At 46.2% G+C, this 20,994-nt stretch overlaps 1 protein-coding gene across 6 annotated transcripts in view; it reads right to left on the bottom strand.

Moving 5' to 3' along the window:
• Window positions 1–20,994, bottom strand: part of KANSL3 (KAT8 regulatory NSL complex subunit 3) — a 331,289-nt gene that overhangs the window by 66,861 nt on the left and 243,434 nt on the right. For 5 of the 6 annotated variants that reach the window (XM_029604292.1, XM_029604289.1, XM_029604290.1 and 2 more), the window contains 2 exons: window positions 18,679–18,833; window positions 2,802–2,980 (listed from right to left, as the gene is read on the bottom strand). In XM_029604292.1, coding sequence (XP_029460152.1) covers window positions 2,802–2,980; window positions 18,679–18,833 — 334 coding nt within the window. The remainder of the gene's footprint in view (window positions 1–2,801; window positions 2,981–18,678; window positions 18,834–20,994) is intronic. The other variant, XM_029604291.1, reaches the window with a different exon arrangement.

The following is a 20,994-nucleotide window of genomic DNA, read 5'->3' on the forward strand; positions in this document are numbered from 1 at the left end:
CGAATCAGTACAGTGCGCTCCGACGGACAGCCAAGCCACACACTTTGCTTTCAGAAATAATATCATGGCGATATTAAGTCGGAGGTCCCGAAGGGTTAAAAAAAAATTGAAGTCGGCCTGCGGCTCTCGGGTCGAAAACCGGACGCTCAATTTTGCCGGCGTCCGGTTTCTGAGTCCATGGCTGTCAGCGGGCTCGAGAACCGATGCCGGAAAAATTGAGCGTCGGCTGTCAAACCCGCTGACAGCCGCCGCTCCGGGCCAAAAGGAGGCGCTAGGGACGCGCTAGTGTCCCTAGCGCCTCCTTTTGCCTGTTTCTACCGCTGGGCCTCATTTAAATACTCTCCCATGGACTTTACTGAATTGGCCCGTTAGTTATGTAGCAGTGCCTCAAAGTTTTTAGTTCTCTGCCTCCATTTGTCTGGATTGCTCTGGGGTACAAACAGGAACACTGTTTGAATGTGTTATAATTATCTACCTTATAAATGGGCTCTGACCGACGGCCCGCAAATGCGCAGTAGAGAGCAGCTCTACCGTGCATGTGCGGGCGAGCACGTCGGTCAGAGCCGTGCGTGCCCGAAAAAAAAAAAATGGCGGTGGGGCCGCAGGAGCGGTGGCGAGGGTGAAAAGCTGGAGCGGCGGCGGCCGCGAAGCAGGAGCGGGAGGAGAAGCAGCGGCGCCGTGCGCACGGGAGTGACAGCCCCCCCCCCCGATATCTGCCGGCAGGAGCGGGAGGAGAAGCAGCGGCGCCGTGCGCACGGGAGTGACAGCCCCCCCCCCCGATATCTGCCGGCAGGAGCGGGAGGAGAAGTAGCGGCACCGCGCGCGCGGGAGTGACAGCCCCCCCCCCGATATCTGCCGGCAGGAGCGGGAGGAGAAGTAGTATCGCCGCGCGCGGGAGTGACAGCCCCCCCCCCCCCCCCCGGTATCTGCCGGCAGGAGCGGGAGGAGAAGTAGCGGCGCCGCGCGCGCGGGAGTGACAGCCTCCCCCCCGATATCTGCCGGCAGGAGCGGGAGGAGAAGTAGCGGCGCCGCGCGCGCGGGAGGGACACCCCCCCCCCCCCGAGATCTTCCGGTTGTGGATGATCAGAGAGGGGAGGGGATTGAGAGAGGGGGAGTGACTGAGGAGAGGGAGGGGAAGGTGAGAGAGAGAGAGAGGGAGGGAGGTGAGAGGGAGGGGAAGGTGAGAGAGAGAGAGAGGGAGGGAGGGTGAGAGAGAGAGAGAGGAGGTGTGAGAGAGGTGTGAGAGAGAGGGGGAGGGGGTGAGAGAGAGAGGGAGGGAAGGTGAGAGAGGGGGAGGGGGTGAGAGAGAGAGGGAGGGAAGGTGTGTGAGAGAGAGAGAGGGGGAGGGAGAGAGAGAGAGAGAGGGGGAGGGAGAGAGAGAGAGAGAGGGGGAAGGGGGAGGGGGAAGGGGGAGAGGGGGAAAGGGGGAAGGGGGAGGGGGAAAGGGGGAGGGGGGAGGGGGAAGGTAAGGGGGAGAGGGGGAGAGAGTGAAGGAGGAGGGAGAATGAGGGGGAGGGAGTGGGAAGGAAACGGACCGAGCCCGTTGTTACGGGCTTAACGGCTAGTCACTTATATTCTAATGATGTCACAGAAAAAAATTTTTTAGAACTCTGCCTCCATTTGAACTGGATGAGAGGATAAGCCCATAGGTTCGGGGCTGGTGGAGCAGAAGGAAGAGGACAGCTCACTGTTACATTCTGGCTGGCTAAAGATTTTGCAGGATTAGAAAATAAGAAAGACCAAGGAGATTTCACAGGAAAGTCCAAAAAATGGAGAATCAGAAAGCTTTTCTGTCTCAATTCTTGTTGGATGACGTCGCCCATTTGTGTGGATGATTTATGTCATGCTTGTCCATGGAGAAAATATTTTGTACATGCAGAAATCACTTTGAAAATTACCCTCCACATGGGAAATGCCTTCTAAAGCCTAGCCAGCTAGGAGAGGAGCAGAAAGGTGGAGTTCCAAGAAAATTGCTACTGGCCAGAAAAACAACATGAACTAAAAGCAATTTTTGACTAATTTCAAACAAATAATTTATTTTGTTCTGTAACTTTAAAATAAACTCCTCCCCTTAAATATAAAAAGTAGTACATTTTTTCAGGTGATGGATAGCACATGTACATCTTGCATATAGCATGCAGTACTATGTGCAGTCCAGCAATGAAATAGAAAGCAGCACACAGTCCATTAGCAAGGTGGGTAGCCCAGGTTCCAGCAGTCAGTGGTGTAGCAGCCTGCCCAGGACCCCATGGGGCAGAACAGTGAAGCAGGGAATGGTAAAAAGGAGATGAATGCTCTGGAACAGTCATATCATGAACACAGCAAGAGTCAGAGCTGCAGTGTATGCTTGCAGAGGCCTTAATTGCCTGTCATTTTGTGACTGGCCCTTTCAGCTAGTTATTAGTATTTGGCTATTGTAGATAGTAATTTCAAGTGATTAGTGTATTTAATCATTTAATTAGTACAATTAAATGTGCACTTAATCAGGTGTTCTGCTCGGATTGCATAGGGGTAAGTGTAGGAGTACTATATACCTGAGCAGAGGACTCTGCTGGGATTGCACCAGGAGTAACTGCAGGAGTGTTGTGTGCCTGAGCTGGAGAGTTTGTGGAAGATGCACCGGAGGTGGGAGCACTATGTACTTGAAAATGGCACCTTGCAAGAGCTGCAACAGGGATATATACAGGAGCACTGTGACCTGAGCAGGGGACTCTTTGGGGGTTGCACAAGGTGCATTATACCTGAGAAGGGAAGTCTATGAGGGCTGCAGAGTTAAATGCAGAAGCACATTCAATGTATACCTGGGTTGGTGACACTGAAGGAGCTGTGCTGGAAGGAGGTGAAGGAGCGCTGTGTACCTGGGAAGATGGCCCAGCAGGGACTGAACTAGATGGCAATGCTGTGGATTTTGTTCCTATGTCCTGTAGACTGAAGCTCAATCCCTGAAGTAGGCTGCTGGCAGAGGATGAAGCTGTAGCTCCTATAAAAACAAGCAGTAACAAAATGTGAACATATTCATTTGAACTGAACCATCATCCATTACCTGTGCTATAAGGGGAGTTGCTTCCCTTTTTCCCCACTGAGCACCTGTAAGAAATTCAGAGAACAGGCTATTGCACCCCTCAGATGAGGGTAATACACAGAGGACAGAGTCTGCTCTCTAAGGATAAGGAGCTGGCTAGGTCTCCTTCAACATACATTGGCATCCAAGAAGGATGTTAATAAATGAAAGCAGGCAGGAGTTCAAAGCAATTAAATATCTGAGTGTTTAAAGATCTTGCCTAAGTCCCCCTTTCTCAAGAGCCATACCGCAGAAATATCTGGATTCTTACCCATAGTAGGTTTATGGATGGCTATGCCAGTGGCTAGTCAGGTTTAGATTAGGCCTGTATTTTACATCTGAATGCATACAATGAAAAGACTTCCTATACTGCAGTGTCTGCCTTCTTAAAATGCATGTACTTTCAGTACTTCAAAAATTGAAAATAGTTTAAATGTTCTGAAGAAAAGCACTTGTCTGATGTGCTGGCAAGGGATTTGTCAGCCTGAACAGGTGGAACCTTTAAACGTTTCTCAATGTCACAACAAGCTATTTTGTTCTTTGCAGCTGCAGTAGGATGGTCTACAAGTTCCAACATCGAGGGAAATAAAGGTATAAGAATAATAGACAGACTGTGCTTCCATCTTTCCATTAAAAGGGTAAGAAAGACAAGAAAATGTCATAGGATGAATTTTCTGTCATCTCAATATCATTAAGTCAAAGCAATTATAAATATTTGCTTTACAATGGCAGTGTGTCCTTTTTCGATTCTTTAAGACAGACCATCATAACAGCATTATCTAATAACAAAATATAAAAAACCCCCAAAATACAGAAATAAAACACCGTCAGTAGTTCCTTTTTATTTTTAAACATTTGCACCTCCTACCTCCCTAATCTCACATACACATAACCAGAAACCATCAATACTGACCAGTGCGATACTCACATATGATACACACAATCTGACTTTTCTACATAATCAATGGTGTTTAGTCAAAAAAGACATTACTGAGGTTTGCACGTCAATGGGAAGTATTACATTTATTTCTTCATTGAGAAGCAGGGCTGAATTAGCCATGACACGTGGTGTCATGCAACAGTACCAAATAGACTCTTCTCTCTTAGCATCAGCACGGACATGTACCATAACTCTGTTTTCTCTTCAGTGATATCTGATCTTCATTGTCTTACCTTTTTCTATTACTGTGCTGCTTTGATAGCACCCTAAACAGCACTTTTCAGTGCTATTTAAAAAAAGTGAGGTCTATATTCAGACATCTCCAGATAGCAAAGTTAGCCAGACAAGTTTATCAGACTATCTTTGGAGGCATATTCAACAGTGCAGCCACACTATTGAATATAGCCAGCTATCTTAATTAGTTAGCCGGCTAACTATAGCTGGCTAACTTTAGGACAGCTCTTTGAAGTGACCAGACTTAGCCGGCTAAGTCATTTGGCTAACTCTGAATATTAGAGTTTGCTGGTTAACTTAGCCGGCTAACAACTCCTCCCAGTTATGCCCCTGGACCATCCCTAACTTATCCAGCTAAATTCTAGCCATCTAAATTATTAGTCAGCTAGAATTTAGCCAGATTATTCTGAATATAGCCAGGTAAGCATTTAGACGGAAAACTATTTTGCTATCCATCTAAATGGCTTTTGAAATTAGACCTCTATAAAAATACAAAGTTCTTCAAAGAGACTATCCAGCACTAAGAAGCCCACTATCAGTGGCTTCAAGGATTGCATGTGTGGTGAGATGTCCATCACTGATGGCCACAACATTTTGTTACCAGTGCCAAGGACCTAGCCATGACCAATCCAACTGCTATTATTATGGTTGGATGTCGCCATACTCTCAGAAGTCCAGAGCCTGGAAGACGCAGGAACTCGTCTCTGAAGAGACACAGCTGTTCCTCCTCCCAGAACGTAACCTCTTCTAGCTCCCCAGGTGCCAAGCTGAGCAGGAATTACTTGAGTAGACCTCCTCCTTCATTGAGGCAAATCAGAGGCTTCTCCACCTTGTTGGGGTAGAGTAAGCATCAAAAGCGCCATTTGCAAGCGCTGGCAAGCCCTTTGTGTGCAATGCATGGCTTGGGGCAGAGTAAAAAGGAGAAGCATCATTACTCAGAGTCAGCGGTGCCATTGGCGCTGAAAAAGTATTGGCAGTGCAGTCAACACATGAAACACTGGCACAGTCTATGCACCATTCATTGGTGCATCAGGCCCTGGAGCCACTGACACATCATGCCGCGACACCAATGACTCTTCCTCCCTCGACACCTCAAGACTTGGAGTACAGATCGGCACCATCAACGTACTGGACCCTCAGTGCTACCAATGCAACTATTCCTCAAACTGCCATTCCCTTCGACCCACTCAGGGTGGTTAGGAGGTGCAGAGAGAGATATGCTCAACTTACTTCCTCCAATTTCAAGGGCATTTTCCCACTGAGGCTACTTGAGCAAGGCCTTCATCTAGAGAAACTAGATACCATCTACTTGGTGGTCATCTTAATTTCTAACCACTCCCCTAGGGCAAACATTGCAAAGTCAAGAGGGTTTTCAAGAAGACTCCATCTTGGTTTCTGAAGAGGATGTTCCACCCTCAACACCTGGCAAGAGGGCATGGAAGCTTTTGGATCAACTGACAAGAGTTGGTGAAGACTTTCTTTGCCTCCCTAGCAGCAAAGGACAAGAAGGGTGGTCTTCAACCTTTCCTCTCCAGGATATCAGATTTGCTTCCTCAAGGAAAAGTCCCTTGGCGCAGACCCAAGAGATATCTCATCAGAAACCTGTGAGTGGGTTTGAGTCTTTGCCACTCTCTCGCATCAGAATCCACTCAATTGGAGGATTTTTCCTAAATGTACTTCCCTTTGAGGTGACTAAGGATCCCTCCTCAGTCGCCTACATTATCAGTGACATCCTGAATCAGTGTCGCTCTCCTCTTGGATCAAGAGAAGAATTATCAGGAATCTTCTCTGACCCCCTACATGAGCATCCAGAATACTATTCTCCACCTAACCTCTCCTATTCCAGATTTCTGGATAAACTGAATAAGGCGCTGGGAATTAACATTCGTTAAGGAAAGGAATTCTCCCACGGAAATCTTCACTTTTCCCCAGATTCTAGACACTCTGGCACAGCCAGTAGCCATTTGATCCTGCAAGAATTACTGACTAGAATGTTGGCGAATCCAATTTCCTGTGATCTAGTAGGCAGGAAATGAGCCTTAAAATATAGAATCCAGAAAATGCTGGGATTTGAAGTGGTTCAGCCATCTCACCAACAAGTTGTGATGAAATCTGCGCTAAAGCCAGTGCCTTAACAAGAACAGTCTCCAATACTCCACCAGGGAAATGTCCCAGACTGCTGGATTTTTTGAAAAAGGTGTTCCAGAGATCCATGCTTAATGCTGGCATTTCCACAAACTAGTTCTACATGGTGCAGTACTTACATGATTGCATTTATGAACTGAAACCGTTCCTTGCCTCAGTTAAGGACAACTCTACATATCTGCAGCTGATGCTGGACTTGGAGAATGTATACGCCACATTATTCAGTCAGTATGCAAAGCATTTGACACCACAGACTGCTTGTCATTTGCCTCCATTGGAGTATACTATATGGCTTGGTTAAGAGCTAGCAGTTTGCGTGACGATGTCCAAGATAAGCTAACAGATGTTCTCTGCCTTGGAGATCATCTCTCCGGAGATAAACTCAGAGAAACAGTTGCTCAAGGAGCAACATGTAGCAGTCGGTCGCTTTCAACCAACTCAGAACAGTCGACTTCAATATGACCCTACTTCGCTTCTAAGCATTCATAACTTTCAGAGATGCTCATTCCGGCAATTCCAGTGGTATCATGCTTCTCCTCTGCTTCTGCAACAACTTCTGGCTTGAGGCTGACACACAAGAGGTGCCAACTAAAAATGGCACAGCAGGTCCAGCCAAAACCTGGACCAAGTTTTTGACAAATCTCCAAATCCAGCACTCAATCCCTTCAGAGGAGTGGTGCAACATCACCAAGGATCACTGGGCACTCAAGATTTATTTATTTAACAGTTTTTTAATACCGACATTCTTGGTAACATCATATCGGTTTACAATTAACTGAAAGTCAGAAAATACAAATAATAGGGTCGGGGATTAAAGGAGCAGGTGGAAGGAAGAAAAGGGAGAACGGAGACGGAGGATAGCCTGAGAGAGTGAAAGGAGATTAACTAAGATTGGAACAGAAAAATTGCAAATATACAGTATAATATGGCACAGAACTTGTCAATGAACTATATACAATCTTGCAAAAAATACAAAATAAACAGTGGCAGTGGGTATTGAAAAGTAAAAGGATCAAAGAACGGAGTTAAGTGGCGGGGGGTAAAAAAGCTGTGAAAAAGTGACAGACATTAAGGAATGATGATGAAACTGTGGAGGAGGTTAGGGTATACAGGGGGTAGAGCGTGTGTGGGGTGTCCTATTCAGGGTATGCCTGTTTAAATAACCAGGTCTTTAGTTTGTTTTTTTTTTAATTTAGAGGTACAAGGCTCTAGGCGGAGTTCAGTGGGCATGGAGTTCCATAGGAAGGGGCCTGCAACAGAAAGGGCTCTATCTCTGGTGGAGGTAAGGTGGGTAATTTTGGGTGAAGGCGTATATAGGGAGCCTTTGTAGGCTGTTCTAGTGGGAAGGTTGGAAGAAAGGAAGCGGAGGGAATCGTCGAGCCAGTGTATGTTAGAGTTGTATAGGGTTTTGTGTATAATGGTAAGGGTTTTGAAGAGAATGCGGGAGGAGGGGCGTGGGATAAACACTGTGGATCCATAAAGCCTAGAGGATCATAAAGCCTAGACTGGATGAGAATGAAGAGAAGAAGCATAGGGGTGGCTTGAGGGAATGACTACAACCTGGTGATTAATACCCTTATTCAATAAACATTCACACGGTTAATGCGACTCCAACATTGCTCTATGCTTCAACGGCAAGAGGAAATGTGGAAAAGAGGATTTGCATTCAGGCAACAACCAACAAGGCTGCACAGTCTGGGTAAACAAATAAGCGAGGGAGTAGCTTGCTTGTTCCAGTGGTTTTTACCCCAAACCAATTAAGCCTGATACATCACTTCAATGCAAAGCCAGCACAGCTCAGTGTTTCAACGGCAGGGGGGAATGAAGAAACAGGATTTACATTCAGACAACAACCAACAAGGACTAAATTGCACAGTCTGGTTAAACAAATAAACGTGGGAGTAGCTTGCTTGTTGAGGCAGTTACTACCCTAAACCAATCAAGCCAGATGCTTCACTTTGAATGCATGTCTCATTCTTTAGGCCAATCCATATTCCTTGGTGCCAAAGTTATCAATATCTTCTTCAGAACATACAAGCCTTCAGCAGTTGATGAAGCTTTTTGTGCTTCTTTGGTGCCAGCTCAGCGAAGTTGGACTTCTTCATTTTAACAGGAGAATTTAGCCTTGCAGAATTTGACAGACCTCAGCAACATCCTAGAGTAGAAGCTGCAGTAGAACAAATCACATTCCCCACCCAAAGACTTATAGCAGGTCTTATGATGGTCAGTAATCAATATCATTTGCCCACAGCACTTTTTGAAGCCACTGTCCTTCTCTACCATTGTCAAAAAAATAAACACACAAGAACATAAGATTTGTCATACTGGGTCAGACCAAAGATATTTCAATCCCAGTATCCTGTTTCCAACAGTGGCCAATCCAGGTCATACGTACTTGTCAGGATCCCAAAAAGTCATAAGATTCCATGCTGCTTATCCCAGAGATAAACAGTGGATTCCCCAAGTCCACCTTAATGATGGTTTATGAAAATTTCCTCCAGGAACTTGTCCAAACATTTTTTAAACCCAGCTACACTATAAAAGCTTTTATCACATCCTCCGGCAATGAATTATGCATGGAGTAAAAACATTTTCTCCCATTTTAAATGTACTACTTAGTAACTTCATTGCATATACCCTTGTTTTTGTACTTTCTGAAAGAGTTAATAACCAATTCACGTTTACTCATTCCATTCCACTCAACACAAAAACAAAAAAAGAAGGAATTTTTAAACAGATGGAAAATACAAGGAGAAAAAGATGGAATCATGGCCAGAAGGACCTGTCAGAAACAGCATCAAAAGGGGCCTAATGACAAAGATGTAGAAAATGAAAAACTTTAAAATAAGAAAAAAAATTATTAAAATACTAAATGGGAAAGAAAAGAGCACTAAGACATATGCCGCTGTTTTACAGAGGGATAGCCGGAATTGGAAAACCTGCCAAAAAACACTTCAGTGAGCACAGCAAAGCTCAGGAAATGCAGTTCCAACACAAAATGACAACCTGAGGCATGCCATATGGCTGGAGAAAGTAATCATACATAGCTAGAGAGATCTTCATGACTTCAGTGAAAAGCTTTGAGAAAAAAGTGTTCTGTTTTAGTCACACTGATCTAACACCACCAAGAACTGCTCACCTTCAGACAAATGTATATACACAATTCCTAGATATTAAAGGCACCTGGTTTTCTACATCTCTCTTCTAGTGCGCCAAAGATGCATGCAGATATTTTGTCAACCACACTCCCTACCATAGGTTATTTTCTGTTCTGCCTTTGAATTTCAAAACAAATATACAGCATAATCTGAAATCTTTTAATGCATACATTGTCATGCCCTTTACTTTTTCTGCCAAATCAAGTGAGAATGCATATTAATACTAACTGCTGGTTGATTTTTCATAGAATGCCAATGAATACTTACTACATATGTTAAATTTGTTACTTGCCCAGAACAATGCGGGCTATAAGCACTTTTAAATAAATAAATGCTGCCTATACCTTCAGTAATCTTCCTTTCTACATAAAATGTCTTCATATATACATAGTGTTCAAAAATGTACATACCCCTGGCAGAATTTGTAAGATATATAGCATTTTGAGAAAAGATGAGTGTTCAGACAAAACACGTCTGGTATTTTTAATGTGTTTCAAATTAAACTATTATGCATCACAGAATAACACAATCATTAAACAAACCACAGCAATAAAGGAAATAGCAACATGGTCCTGGTCAATAGTTTGCATAGCCTTGAATGTTTGGGTTGATAACAAAAACTCAAGTTGACAAGACAGACTGAGATGGCAACGAAAGGAAGATATTCATACCTGTGCCTTATTTGATTGTAATTTGTGACTGTGCATAAATAGCCAATGAGTTTCTTAGATCTTGAGAAACCCTTGTGCATTTCATCCAGGACTGCACTGACTTTGGTGGTTACTGAAGCATGGGGAAAGCAAAAAAAATGTCAAAGGATCTGCAAGCAAAAGTAGTTCAACTTTATAAATCAAGAAAAGGATATAAAAAGATATCCAAACATTTGAAAATGCCAATCAGTACTGTTCAAACTCTGATGAAGAAGTGGGAAATTATGGGTTCTGTTAATACGAAGCCATGGTCAGGTAGACCAAGAAAGGTTTCAGACAACTGCCAGGAAAATATGATGGGATGCAAAGAAAAACCCACAAGCAACTTCTACTGAAATACAATCTTCTCTGAAACAAAGTGGTGTGGGTGTTTCAGCATGCCCAATGAGATACTTGAACAAAAATGGGCTGCATGGTAGAGTTGCTAGAAAAAAAGTCATTGCTGCGCCAATGCCACAAAACAGCCCACTTACACCTAGACAAGCCTCAAAACTTCTGGAACAAAATAATTTGGAGTTATGAGACAAAAATTGAACTTTATGGTCACAACCATAAACACTATGTTTGGAGAGGAGTCAATAAGTCCTATGAAGAGAAGCACATCATCCCAACCATGAAGCATGAAGGTGGATCTCTGCTGTTTTAGGGGTGCGTGAGCTATAGAGGCACAGGGAATTTAGTCAAAATTTATGGCAGGATGAATGCAGCATCTTATCAGAAAATTTTGGAGGAGAATTTGCATTCATCAGCCAGGAAGTTGTGCATGGGGTGCACTTGGACTTTCCAACAGGACAATGATCGAAAACATAAGGCCAAGTTGACCTTTCCGTTGCTGCAGCAGAAGAAAGTGAAAGTTCTGGAGTGGCCATCACAGTCTGACCTCAAAATCATTGAGCCACTTTGGGGACTGAAACATGCAGTTCATGATAGACAACCAAATATTTACAGGATCTGGAATCTTTTTGCCAAGAGGAATGGGCAGCTTTATCACACGAGAAAATAAAGGGCCTCAATCACAACTATCACAAAAGACTGCAAGCTGTTATTGATGCAAAAAGGGGGCAATACACAATATTAAGAAATAAGGGTATGCAAACCTTTGAAGAGGACCATTTAATTATTTCATTTATTACTAATAAAACTTTACCCTTGAACGATTGTGCTATTCTGTGATGCATAATAGTTTAATTTGAAATATATTAAATATAACTGTGTTTTGTCTGATCATTCATATTTTCTTAGAATGCTACACATCTTCCAAATTCTGCCAGGGGTATGTAAACGTATGAGCACAACTGTACAAGCACATATATTTGTGTGTATATTCACAGTGAGGTTTATATTCAGCATAACATTGCCAGGTAAAGTTACCCAGAAACTGGAGAAATTACTTACCTGATAATTTTGTTTTCCTTAGTGCAGACACATGGACCCAGGACCAATGGTTTATGTTCCCCTGCCAGCAGACAGAGACGGAGTAAGGCTGCAAAGTACATGTCACAGTACATATACCACTGCTGTGACCCCCAGCTCTCCAGTATTCACTAGTTTACAGGGGTCAGGAACCTTTTTGGCTGAGAGAGCCATGAACGCCACATATTTTAAAATGTAATTCCGTGAGAGCCATACTAACTACAACCCCCCACCCTCCTGACTCCCCCAAGACCTACCAAATTAATTTACTATAACCCCCTATTCTCCTGACGCCCCCAAGACCTGCCAAATTAATTTACTACAACCCCCATCCTCCTAACCCCCCCCCCCAAGACCTGCCAAAAGTCCCTAGTGATCCAGCGGGGGTCCAGGAGCGATCTCCTGGACTTGCGCTGTCGGCTGCCAGTAGTCAAAATGGCGCCGAAGGCCCTTTGCCCTCACTATGTCACTGGGGTCGACCAATGGCGGCGGTAGCCCCTGTGACATAGTAAGGGCAAAGGGCCGTTGACTTTTGCCCTTACTATGTCACAGGGGCTACCGCCGCCATTGGTCGACCCCAGTGACATAGTGAGGGCAAAGGGCCGTCGGTGCCATTTTGACTACTGGCAGCCGACAGCCCAAGTCCAGGAGATTACTTCCGGACCGCTCCTGGACCACCAGGGACTTTTGGCAGGTCTTGGGGGGGTCAAGAGGGTGGGGGGTTGTAGTAAATTAATTTTGGAGGTCTTGAGGGGCGTCAGGAGGGTGGGGGATTTTGTTAGATTTTTACTTTTTTATTAAAGATTTGTCTGCGAGCCAGATGCAGCCATCAAAAGAGCCATATCTGGCTCCCAAGCCATAGGTTCCTGACCCCTGCACTAGTATGTCCACAGTGGCTTTTGAAGAGAAAAGACAATTACAAATATGATTAAAAACATAACCGTAACTGTACTCAACCAACCATAAACATTGAACGTCCGTAAGAATAGAGGTACCCTAATCTATGGACTGGATGAACACTTACCCATAATCTCCTGGATTCGAGGCCCACTCCACGGGAGAACCCATAGCACAGTTCTTGGGAGCCGAGGGTGGGACGCTGAGTCCATCTGTCTACACTAAGGAAAACGAAATTATCAGGTAAGTAATTTCTCCATTTCCTAGCATGTAGCCAGATAGACTAAGGACCTGATCGGTTGGGAGGCTGCCAGCAGTCTGTCAACACCACCCGTGCAAAGGCTGCATCCTCTTGTACTTCCAGGCGATAAAACCTGGAGAAGGTGTGCAAGGAGGACCACGTCGCCATTCAGCAGATATCGACAGGAGACAGCAATCTTCATGAGACCTAGTGGAATGCGCTCTAACCTGAGAAGGCAATGGCTTTCCAGCCTCCACATAGGCTCCCATGACCATCTCTTTAATCCAGCGAACTATGGTAGCCTGCAAAGCTGGTTCACCCTCCTTCCTTCCGCTGTGAAGGACAAACACCCGGTCCCGTCTTTCAGACCGGATATCTGAGACTTCTAGATACCGCACTAGAGGTCTCTTGACATCCAAATGATGGAGGAGACAACATTCCTCCACGTTCTTGAGTTTATCTAGGGATGGCAATGAAATGGACTGATTCAGATTAAACTCCGAGACTACTCTGGGTAAGAAGGATGGAACAGTGCATAGCTGTAACACCCCTGGAGTCATCTGGAGGAACAACTCCCGCACAACAATGTCTGCAGTTTAGAGATGTGATGTGCCAAGCATATAGCCACCAATAACACCATTTTCAAAGTCAATAAACGCAAGGAAAGACTGTGCAGCAGCCGAAAAGAAGGACCTGCCAAAAATTCCAGTACTAAATTAAGATTCCACAAGGGAACCAGCAACCAAAAAGGAGGTCGAAGATGCTTCACTCCCTTCAGAAAACAGGTCATGTCAGGATGAGCTGACAGGAAGGCCCCATTCTCCTCACCCCTGAAACAGAAGAGAGCCGCTACCTGCATCTTCAAGGAGTTAAGGGCCAAACCTTTAACCAAGCCGTCCTGCAAAAATTCCAGAATAAGTGGGATTTTGACCACCCGAGGGAAGACATGGTGTTCCTCGCACCAGGCCTCAAATACTCTCCAGACCCGCACATATGCTAGGGACATGGAGAACTTCCGAGCGCGGAGCAAGGTGACAATTACCACTGCAGAATATCTCTGCTTCTTCAGGTGAGCCCCCTCAAGTGCCAGACCGTAAAACAAAATCGAGTCAGATCCTCGTGGACCAGTCCCTGCTGCAACGGGTCCCTGTGCAGTGGGAGGCACAGGGGTTTCTCCACCAGGAGTCTCTGCAGGTCTGCATACCACAGCTGCCTGGGCCAATCTGGAGCTACTAGTAGGATTAGTCTCTTGTGGTGTTCGATTCTGCAAATGACCCTGCCCAGCAGGGGCCATGGAGGGAAGGCAACTCGTCTTCCAGCCACGTCTGGACTAGAGTGTCAATTCCCAGGGACCAAGGATCTCTTTTCTGTGACTGAAGAATCGAGAAACCTTCACATTGAGAGATGCGGCCAGCAGGTCAATTGATGGGAGGCCCCACCAATCTACTATCAGATGAAACGCTTTGGCCAACAAGACCCACTTCTCCTGGATCCATACTCTCCCTGCTTAAAAAGTCTGCTCTGATGTTGTCTTTTCCTGCAATGTGGGAGGCTGAGATCATCTGTAGATGTACTTCCGCCCAACTTCATAAGGAGGTCTATCTCCTGTGACACTTGCTGGCTCTTGATTCCTCCCTGGCGGTTGATGTAGCGTACCGTCATTGCGATGTCTAACATCATGCGGACCTCTTCACCGTGGAGTCTGTGGCTAAACTGTAAACACGCCAATCTGACTGCCCGGGCTTCCAGGCGATTGATGTTCCAGAGGGCCTCTTCTTCCATCCAACGTCCCTGGGCAGTCAGTTTCCGACAGTGAGCTCCCCAGCCCCAGAGACTTACGTCTGTAGTGAGAACCAGCCAGTTCGGGGAGGTCAGAGACACACCCCAGCTCAGATGAGCTTCCTGTAACCCCCATTGGAGGAAAGAACAGACTCCCATTGGTAAGTGGAGATGAACCAAATAGTCTTGAGACTTTAGGTCCCAACGTGATAGAGGTGAGCGTTGAAGTGGACACGTGCTCTCGCCCATGGCACTACTTCCAGGGTTGCTCCATCAAATCGAGGACTTGGGAGATAGCTTCACACCCTCAGGCGTACCGTGTTCACCATCTGACACACCCGATACAACAACTTCTGTATCCATGTAGTCGGAAGAAAGACTTTGCCCCACCTGGTGTCGAACCAGACTCCCAGATACTCCAAGGACTGGAAAGGCTTGAGGCTGCTCTTGACCAGGTTTACTACCCAACTGAGTTCCTGTAACAAGGAGATCACCCTGTTTGGTCACCAGGAGGCTCTCTTCCATGCACTTGGCCCGGATCAGCCAATCGTCCAAGTATGGGTGTACTAGGATCCCATCTTTTCACAACACTGCCTCCAAGACCACCATAATCTTGGAAAATGTTCTGGGTGTGGTGACTAGGCCAAAGGTCAGCGCCCAAAACTGATAATGTTGACCGAGTACCGCAAAGCGCAGGAAATGTTGGTGTTCTTGTCGGATTGGAATATATAGCTAGGCCTCAGATAGGTCCAGGGAGGTTAGGACTTCTCCTGAATGTTTGGCCATTATCACGGAGCGTAAGGTCTCCATGCGAAAATGAATCACTCGCAGGTGATAGTTGACACTCTTGAGGTCCGTGATGGGGCAAAAGGAAACTTCCTTTTTAGATATGACAAAATAAATGGAATAATGCCCTATATTTTCCTGAGGCAAATCTCATCCTGAGATGCCTTAGAAGTATAACCTCCACTGCCTGCTTCTTCTACTGGGAGAGGCAAGGAGACATTATGAAAATGTCTTGAAGAGTGTTGTGGAATTCCATTGCATATCCTTCTCGTATGACTTCCAGTACTCACTTGCCCGAAGTGATCTCGACCCACTGTTAGTAAAAGAGAGGCAGACGACCCCCTATCTCCTCATTCCGAAGGTAGGTTGGTAAAATTTCACTGGGGGGGGGGGGGGGGGGGGGGGGGGGGGGGTGTAACGGGATGAGCCTGAACCCAAACATGCCCTTCTCTTGGGCTGCTGGGTACGAAAGGACTGAGACTTCCCAAGGGTCGAGATACCTAAAATGTCAAATGTTTGTAGGGGCAAAAACACTGGGAACTCCTGGAACGATCCCTCATAGGCAAGGGGCACCGTAACTGCTTCCTCTTATCTTCTGGTACCTGGGGAACTGGAGATTTGCCCCATTTACTGGCCTGCTTTTCCAACTCATTCCTGAATAGGATCCTTTAAAGGGCATCTTTGTAAGATTAGCTTTGGAGGTTGCATCAGCTGACCAATTCTGCAGCCACAGCTATTGTCTAGCTACCAACACTGAGGCCACTCCTCTGGCTGAAGTACAAACTAAATCAGAGCCCATGTCTGCTAAAAAGGTGGCAGCGGCTTCCATAACTGCTTTGGAATTCACCCCCGAGTCATCCACTTTCTGAGACAGAAGTAGACACGAATGAGCCACCAGAGCGCAAAAAGAAGCAATTTGTAAGATCATTGTTACTTAAGTATAGACTCAAACTATCATGTGCATCCTTTAAGGCCGCTCCTCCCTCCACTGGGATAGTTGTTTGCTTAGAGATGGCAGACCAGTGCATCCACTTTAGGGAAATGCAAACGTTCTCTTACCGCTGGGTTCAAAGGGTATAGAGCTTCCAATGCTCGCCCCCCTTTAAAACTTGCTTCTGGGGCATCCCATTCCAGATCAATCAACTCCTGGATCGCGTACTTCACTGGGAAGTAGCAAGAGGCTTTCCGCAGGGAAATCAGAATGGGATTCTTCTTTGGTTACGTCATAGAATCTGCCTCAGAAACTCCCAGCATCTTCAGAGTCTGGGAAACCAGGGCTGGAAATTCATCTCTATGGAAGAACCATAATATGGCCCGATACGGTTTCAACCCAGGGGGGTTTTCCCATCTTCCAAGGAATCTGGGTCCTCCTCTTTGTCCGTGCCATCTGGGCCCCTACCAGGGATATCCTTGGTAAGGCAAAGCATGCCTCGGTGTCTGCTGGTAGGAATGGGAGAGGACGGGATCATCGACTGAGTTTCCGTCTGGACAGGGGCAAGTGAGGCAGCAGACTGTGCCTGTACGAAGGCTTGTAGCCCATGGAAAAATTCCACCCAAGAAAAGGCAGCCATGTCTATGCCTAGTCCAGGAGGCACTGGGGTGGATCCAGCTTAATTTCCCTCTCCCATGGATGACCCAGTCAAGGAGGTACTCAGATCCAGCATACTTCTAGTTAAGGCTGTGACCAACCCATCATCCGAATGGGAGGAGCCTGGCTTAGCAAAGCCCGAGGAGATCAGCTCTCCTTGGGCTTCCTCACAGTGCCGACATACGTTGGAATCCAGACTGTGAAGCTCTAATATGACAAGCTCTAATATGACAAGCATCGCAGAGAGCAAGGTGCTTAGGTTTCTTGGTTGCAGGTGCCATTGGCGGCGGTAGCTGTGTGTTCAATCGGCTCACACTTAAAAATTTATGCGCACAAATTTTGAGTGTCTAAATGGGGCGCAGTGAGGCACACGCACAGCCCGTGCCCTCAGCTCTTCCTGTATCAGACACTTTCAAAGTTATGCGCGTAGGACATGCCCAATGTTATGTGCAAGGCGCATGCACGGAACCAATGCACTACACACACTGACGTCCTATGGAGGGCAATATAGCATGCACAAAAACGCGCGCAAGATGGCGCCACCGTGGCCTGCCATGCAGTGTGCAGACCAAGCCTACAGCGGAGCCTAGCCCACCGGGGGCTGCTCAACTTGCTCGGAAGCCCAACTCACCATACCCCAATGGGAGCGGGAATGATGTCGGTACAGCACGCCAAGCACAGATACCGGGGGGAGTCCTACCGAAAATCCCTCTAATCATCTCTCAATCAGAAGGTAAATCTTCCATTTTTTTTTTAAACTTACCTGGGCACAGCATTTACCGGCTGAGTACAGAGAAGTTCTCCGGCTGCGGGGGAAGAGGGCTTTGGCAGCTTCCTGCACCTGCTGCCTTTCAGTTGCCTAAGCAAAGTCCATGCTGGGAACCGGCTACTGGACCAAGGCACACCTCTGAGGGATCTCAGAAATCGCCTCAGGAATTCTCAACTGGGGGAGGGACCTTTAGTTATCACCACAGGACAGCGAGGCTCAACTCTGTCTAATTTAGAATGTAGGCTTTCTCCTTCCAAAAGGTACAGCAATTCCCACAGGGAGAGGTACGTCCACAATCTGCTGGAGATGGAGAATACTGGAGGGCTGGGGTCACGGCAGGGGTATATTTATTTATTTATTTAAAATTTTTATATACCGGCATTCATGTTGCAAACATGTATATATACTGTGACATCAGCATTGCAGCCTTACTCCATCTCCATCTGCTGGCAGGGGAGCATAACCCATTGGTCCTGAGTCCATCTGGCTACACGCTAGGAAATTTGTTCTTATAAATACGTGCACAAATAGAAGAGCAATTTTGAGTTGCCCGCCAAGGTGCAAGGTAGGCATCCACTTATGTACCTCGTAGCTAATTTTTAAAGAGAAGCTACCTGGACAGTTTCCCTTTGAAAACTGCCTATAAGATACATATGGACAAAGTGCCCAAATACATTTGTGCCTGCTCTTACTCTTGGCAGCAGATCAGGGGTTAAACAGTGCATATATATTTGAAAATGCAAATGATATGCATGCTGTTTACTCCTCCAATCTAAATACATCCTAGAGAATACCTTTTATATTCTGGCTGAAAGGATGCATGCTGTGAAAGACCACATACACTTTTAGTTACTGTGAGAGAGCCAATGTTCAGGCAGGGCAATCTAACTGGTTAATTACTTGTTTACCTGCATAGATCCCTGTGAATGTGTGTGTTTAGGAAACAGCAGCAGTTACCTTGCAGAATATTTGCAGGCTGGGTCTGCCCACTGGGAGCAGTGCTGGCCACTAGCCTGCCTTGGAGTGTATGAAACGCACTGGGTGTTGTGCAGCTAGGGGTCATGGCTGACAGGGAAGAGTTACCGGAAGAGCCTTCTGATGTACAGCTCAGTCTAAGAAACAAGAAAACAAGGAAGTCAATTTAATTAACAAAAAATGTCTTCGGTGGGAAAGCAGAGTTGCTTACCTGTGTTCTTTGAGGACAGCAGGATGTCAGTCCTCACAAGTGTTTGTCATCATCTGATGGAGCCTGGCCTGGAACTTTTATGTCATAGTTTCTAGAACTTTTTGCCTCACTGAGCATGCCTAGAATGCTGTTATGCCATAAATCCACGTGGGGGCTCATTTCGTCTAATTTCTCAGCATAAATAAGGAGAAGCCAACTCCAAGGGGAGACAGGTGAAGAACACCTTTACAGGGAAGCAACTCTGCTTTCTTCAAGGATAAGCAGCATGGCACTTCTCACAAGTAGAGAATTCTTGGCTAAAAAGTACCCCAAATGAAAAAGGAGAAGACAAAAAAAAAAGACCAATGGACAAAGCACCAACTGTTTTTGTTGATAACAGACCTTTTTTCCTTTTTATATTTTTCTTGTATAGGAGCAGCCTGGAACACAAACAGGAGGAATAAATTTGGGTTGTACACCTCAAAAGAGATTCCACTGGACAGACTGGCCAAACCTATTGCTGCATCGGGATTCCATGTCCAAAAAATGGTGTGATGTGACTGTGTGGAAAGAAATCTATATCGCAGTTTTGCAGATCTCCTTCATGAAGACCAATCTTAGATGGGCTACTGACACTGCCACATCTCTGACACTATGAACCTTAAGTTAACTCCTCAAATTCAGGCCTACCTAGAATAACAGAGAGAGATATACACTATTAGCCAACTGGATAAAGTCTATCTAGCAGCAGGAATCACCAGTTTGTTTGGGAAAAAAGAAACAAAAAGCTGAGAGGACTTTCTATTGGCTTCAGTCTACTCCAAGGTTCATTTGTGTTGTGTCCGTTGGTTCCCGACGCCCTCTCTCCGCCCTCCTTACCTCTTTGGTGCCTCCCTCTTCGTCCGCGGGAAGATTAGCTGCCGCGGCGTCCTTCTGCCGAAGTCCTCTGGCGTCCCCGGACCGGCTGGACGCTGCAACCCGCCATGTTTCCTGGAGGCCTAGGGGGCGCACGGTCCCAACTGAAGTACTGGCGATGGCGCGAACCTCGGGGGCGTCTCCCTAAGATGACCTCACTTGCGACAGATATATAAGGTCTTAGAATTTGCTAACAGATTGAGTTAGCAATGGTTCGGTTTGCACTACCTAAGCTACTCTGCCTCCTCGGACTTACCAGAGGTACCCGCTCCTCGGGGGCCTCGCTCTCTCCTTTGTTTTTCAGGTGACAGTCTGGAACCGGTACTCGCTCTTCGAGGGCCCTAGTTCCCAGACTCACTCGGTACTCTCTTCTGCCTGGAAGTCATCACTGCCAACTACATCAGTGAGTTAGCATCGATCTCTCAGAGCTTTCCCTGGAACCAGGTACTCGCTCCTCGAGGGCCTATACTTTCCAGCTCCTGGGCTTCTATGAGACATTGTGTGAGTGTTACCATCGGATTCGGTACATGAACTCTGCATACCCTGCCTACTCACTATTTTTCAGTTTCTCTACAGCTCAGCCTCCAGGAATCGCTGTTCCAGTATCTGAGGGACTACAGCCCAGCTGGGCATTCCAGCTCACTGTTGCCACCTCTGGTGGTTCAGTATATTGTCTAGTAAAAGAACTGGTGTGTGTCTGTCTCCATACTCTGAACCTGACCGGTGGTCCCTCTCGGGATCTTCCCCCCCCCCCCCGCCCGGGGGGCATGGTCATCTGCCACTGGTCCAAGGATCCACCCACAACTCTCCTAAATACCAACAGATTGCTAACTTCCGAGCAGTCTGCCAACTCCGAAAACAACAATTTGCAGACCAAATCTTGCAGTGCGTTTTCACCTCAGTAAACACGTAGCCTGGGAAAAAATATTTGAAGGATGAATGTCTGGTTAAGATGGAATTCTAATACCACCTTAGGCAAAAACTTTTGATCGGTACGTAAAAACACCCTTTCATGATAGAACTTAGTATAAGGAAGATAGGTTATTAGAGCCTGAAGCTCACTGACCCTGCGTGCTGAAGTCACTGCCAAAGTACACCAAAAGTATTACGTTCTAGTTCAGATACTTCAGGTCATAGGAGCTTTCATCAGTTGGAATAGTACCATGATGAGGTCCCAAGACACAGCAGAAGGA

Source organism: Rhinatrema bivittatum, chromosome 5 (assembly GCF_901001135.1).
Source record: "Rhinatrema bivittatum chromosome 5, aRhiBiv1.1, whole genome shotgun sequence".
In the NCBI taxonomy this organism is placed as follows: domain Eukaryota; kingdom Metazoa; phylum Chordata; class Amphibia; order Gymnophiona; family Rhinatrematidae; genus Rhinatrema; species Rhinatrema bivittatum.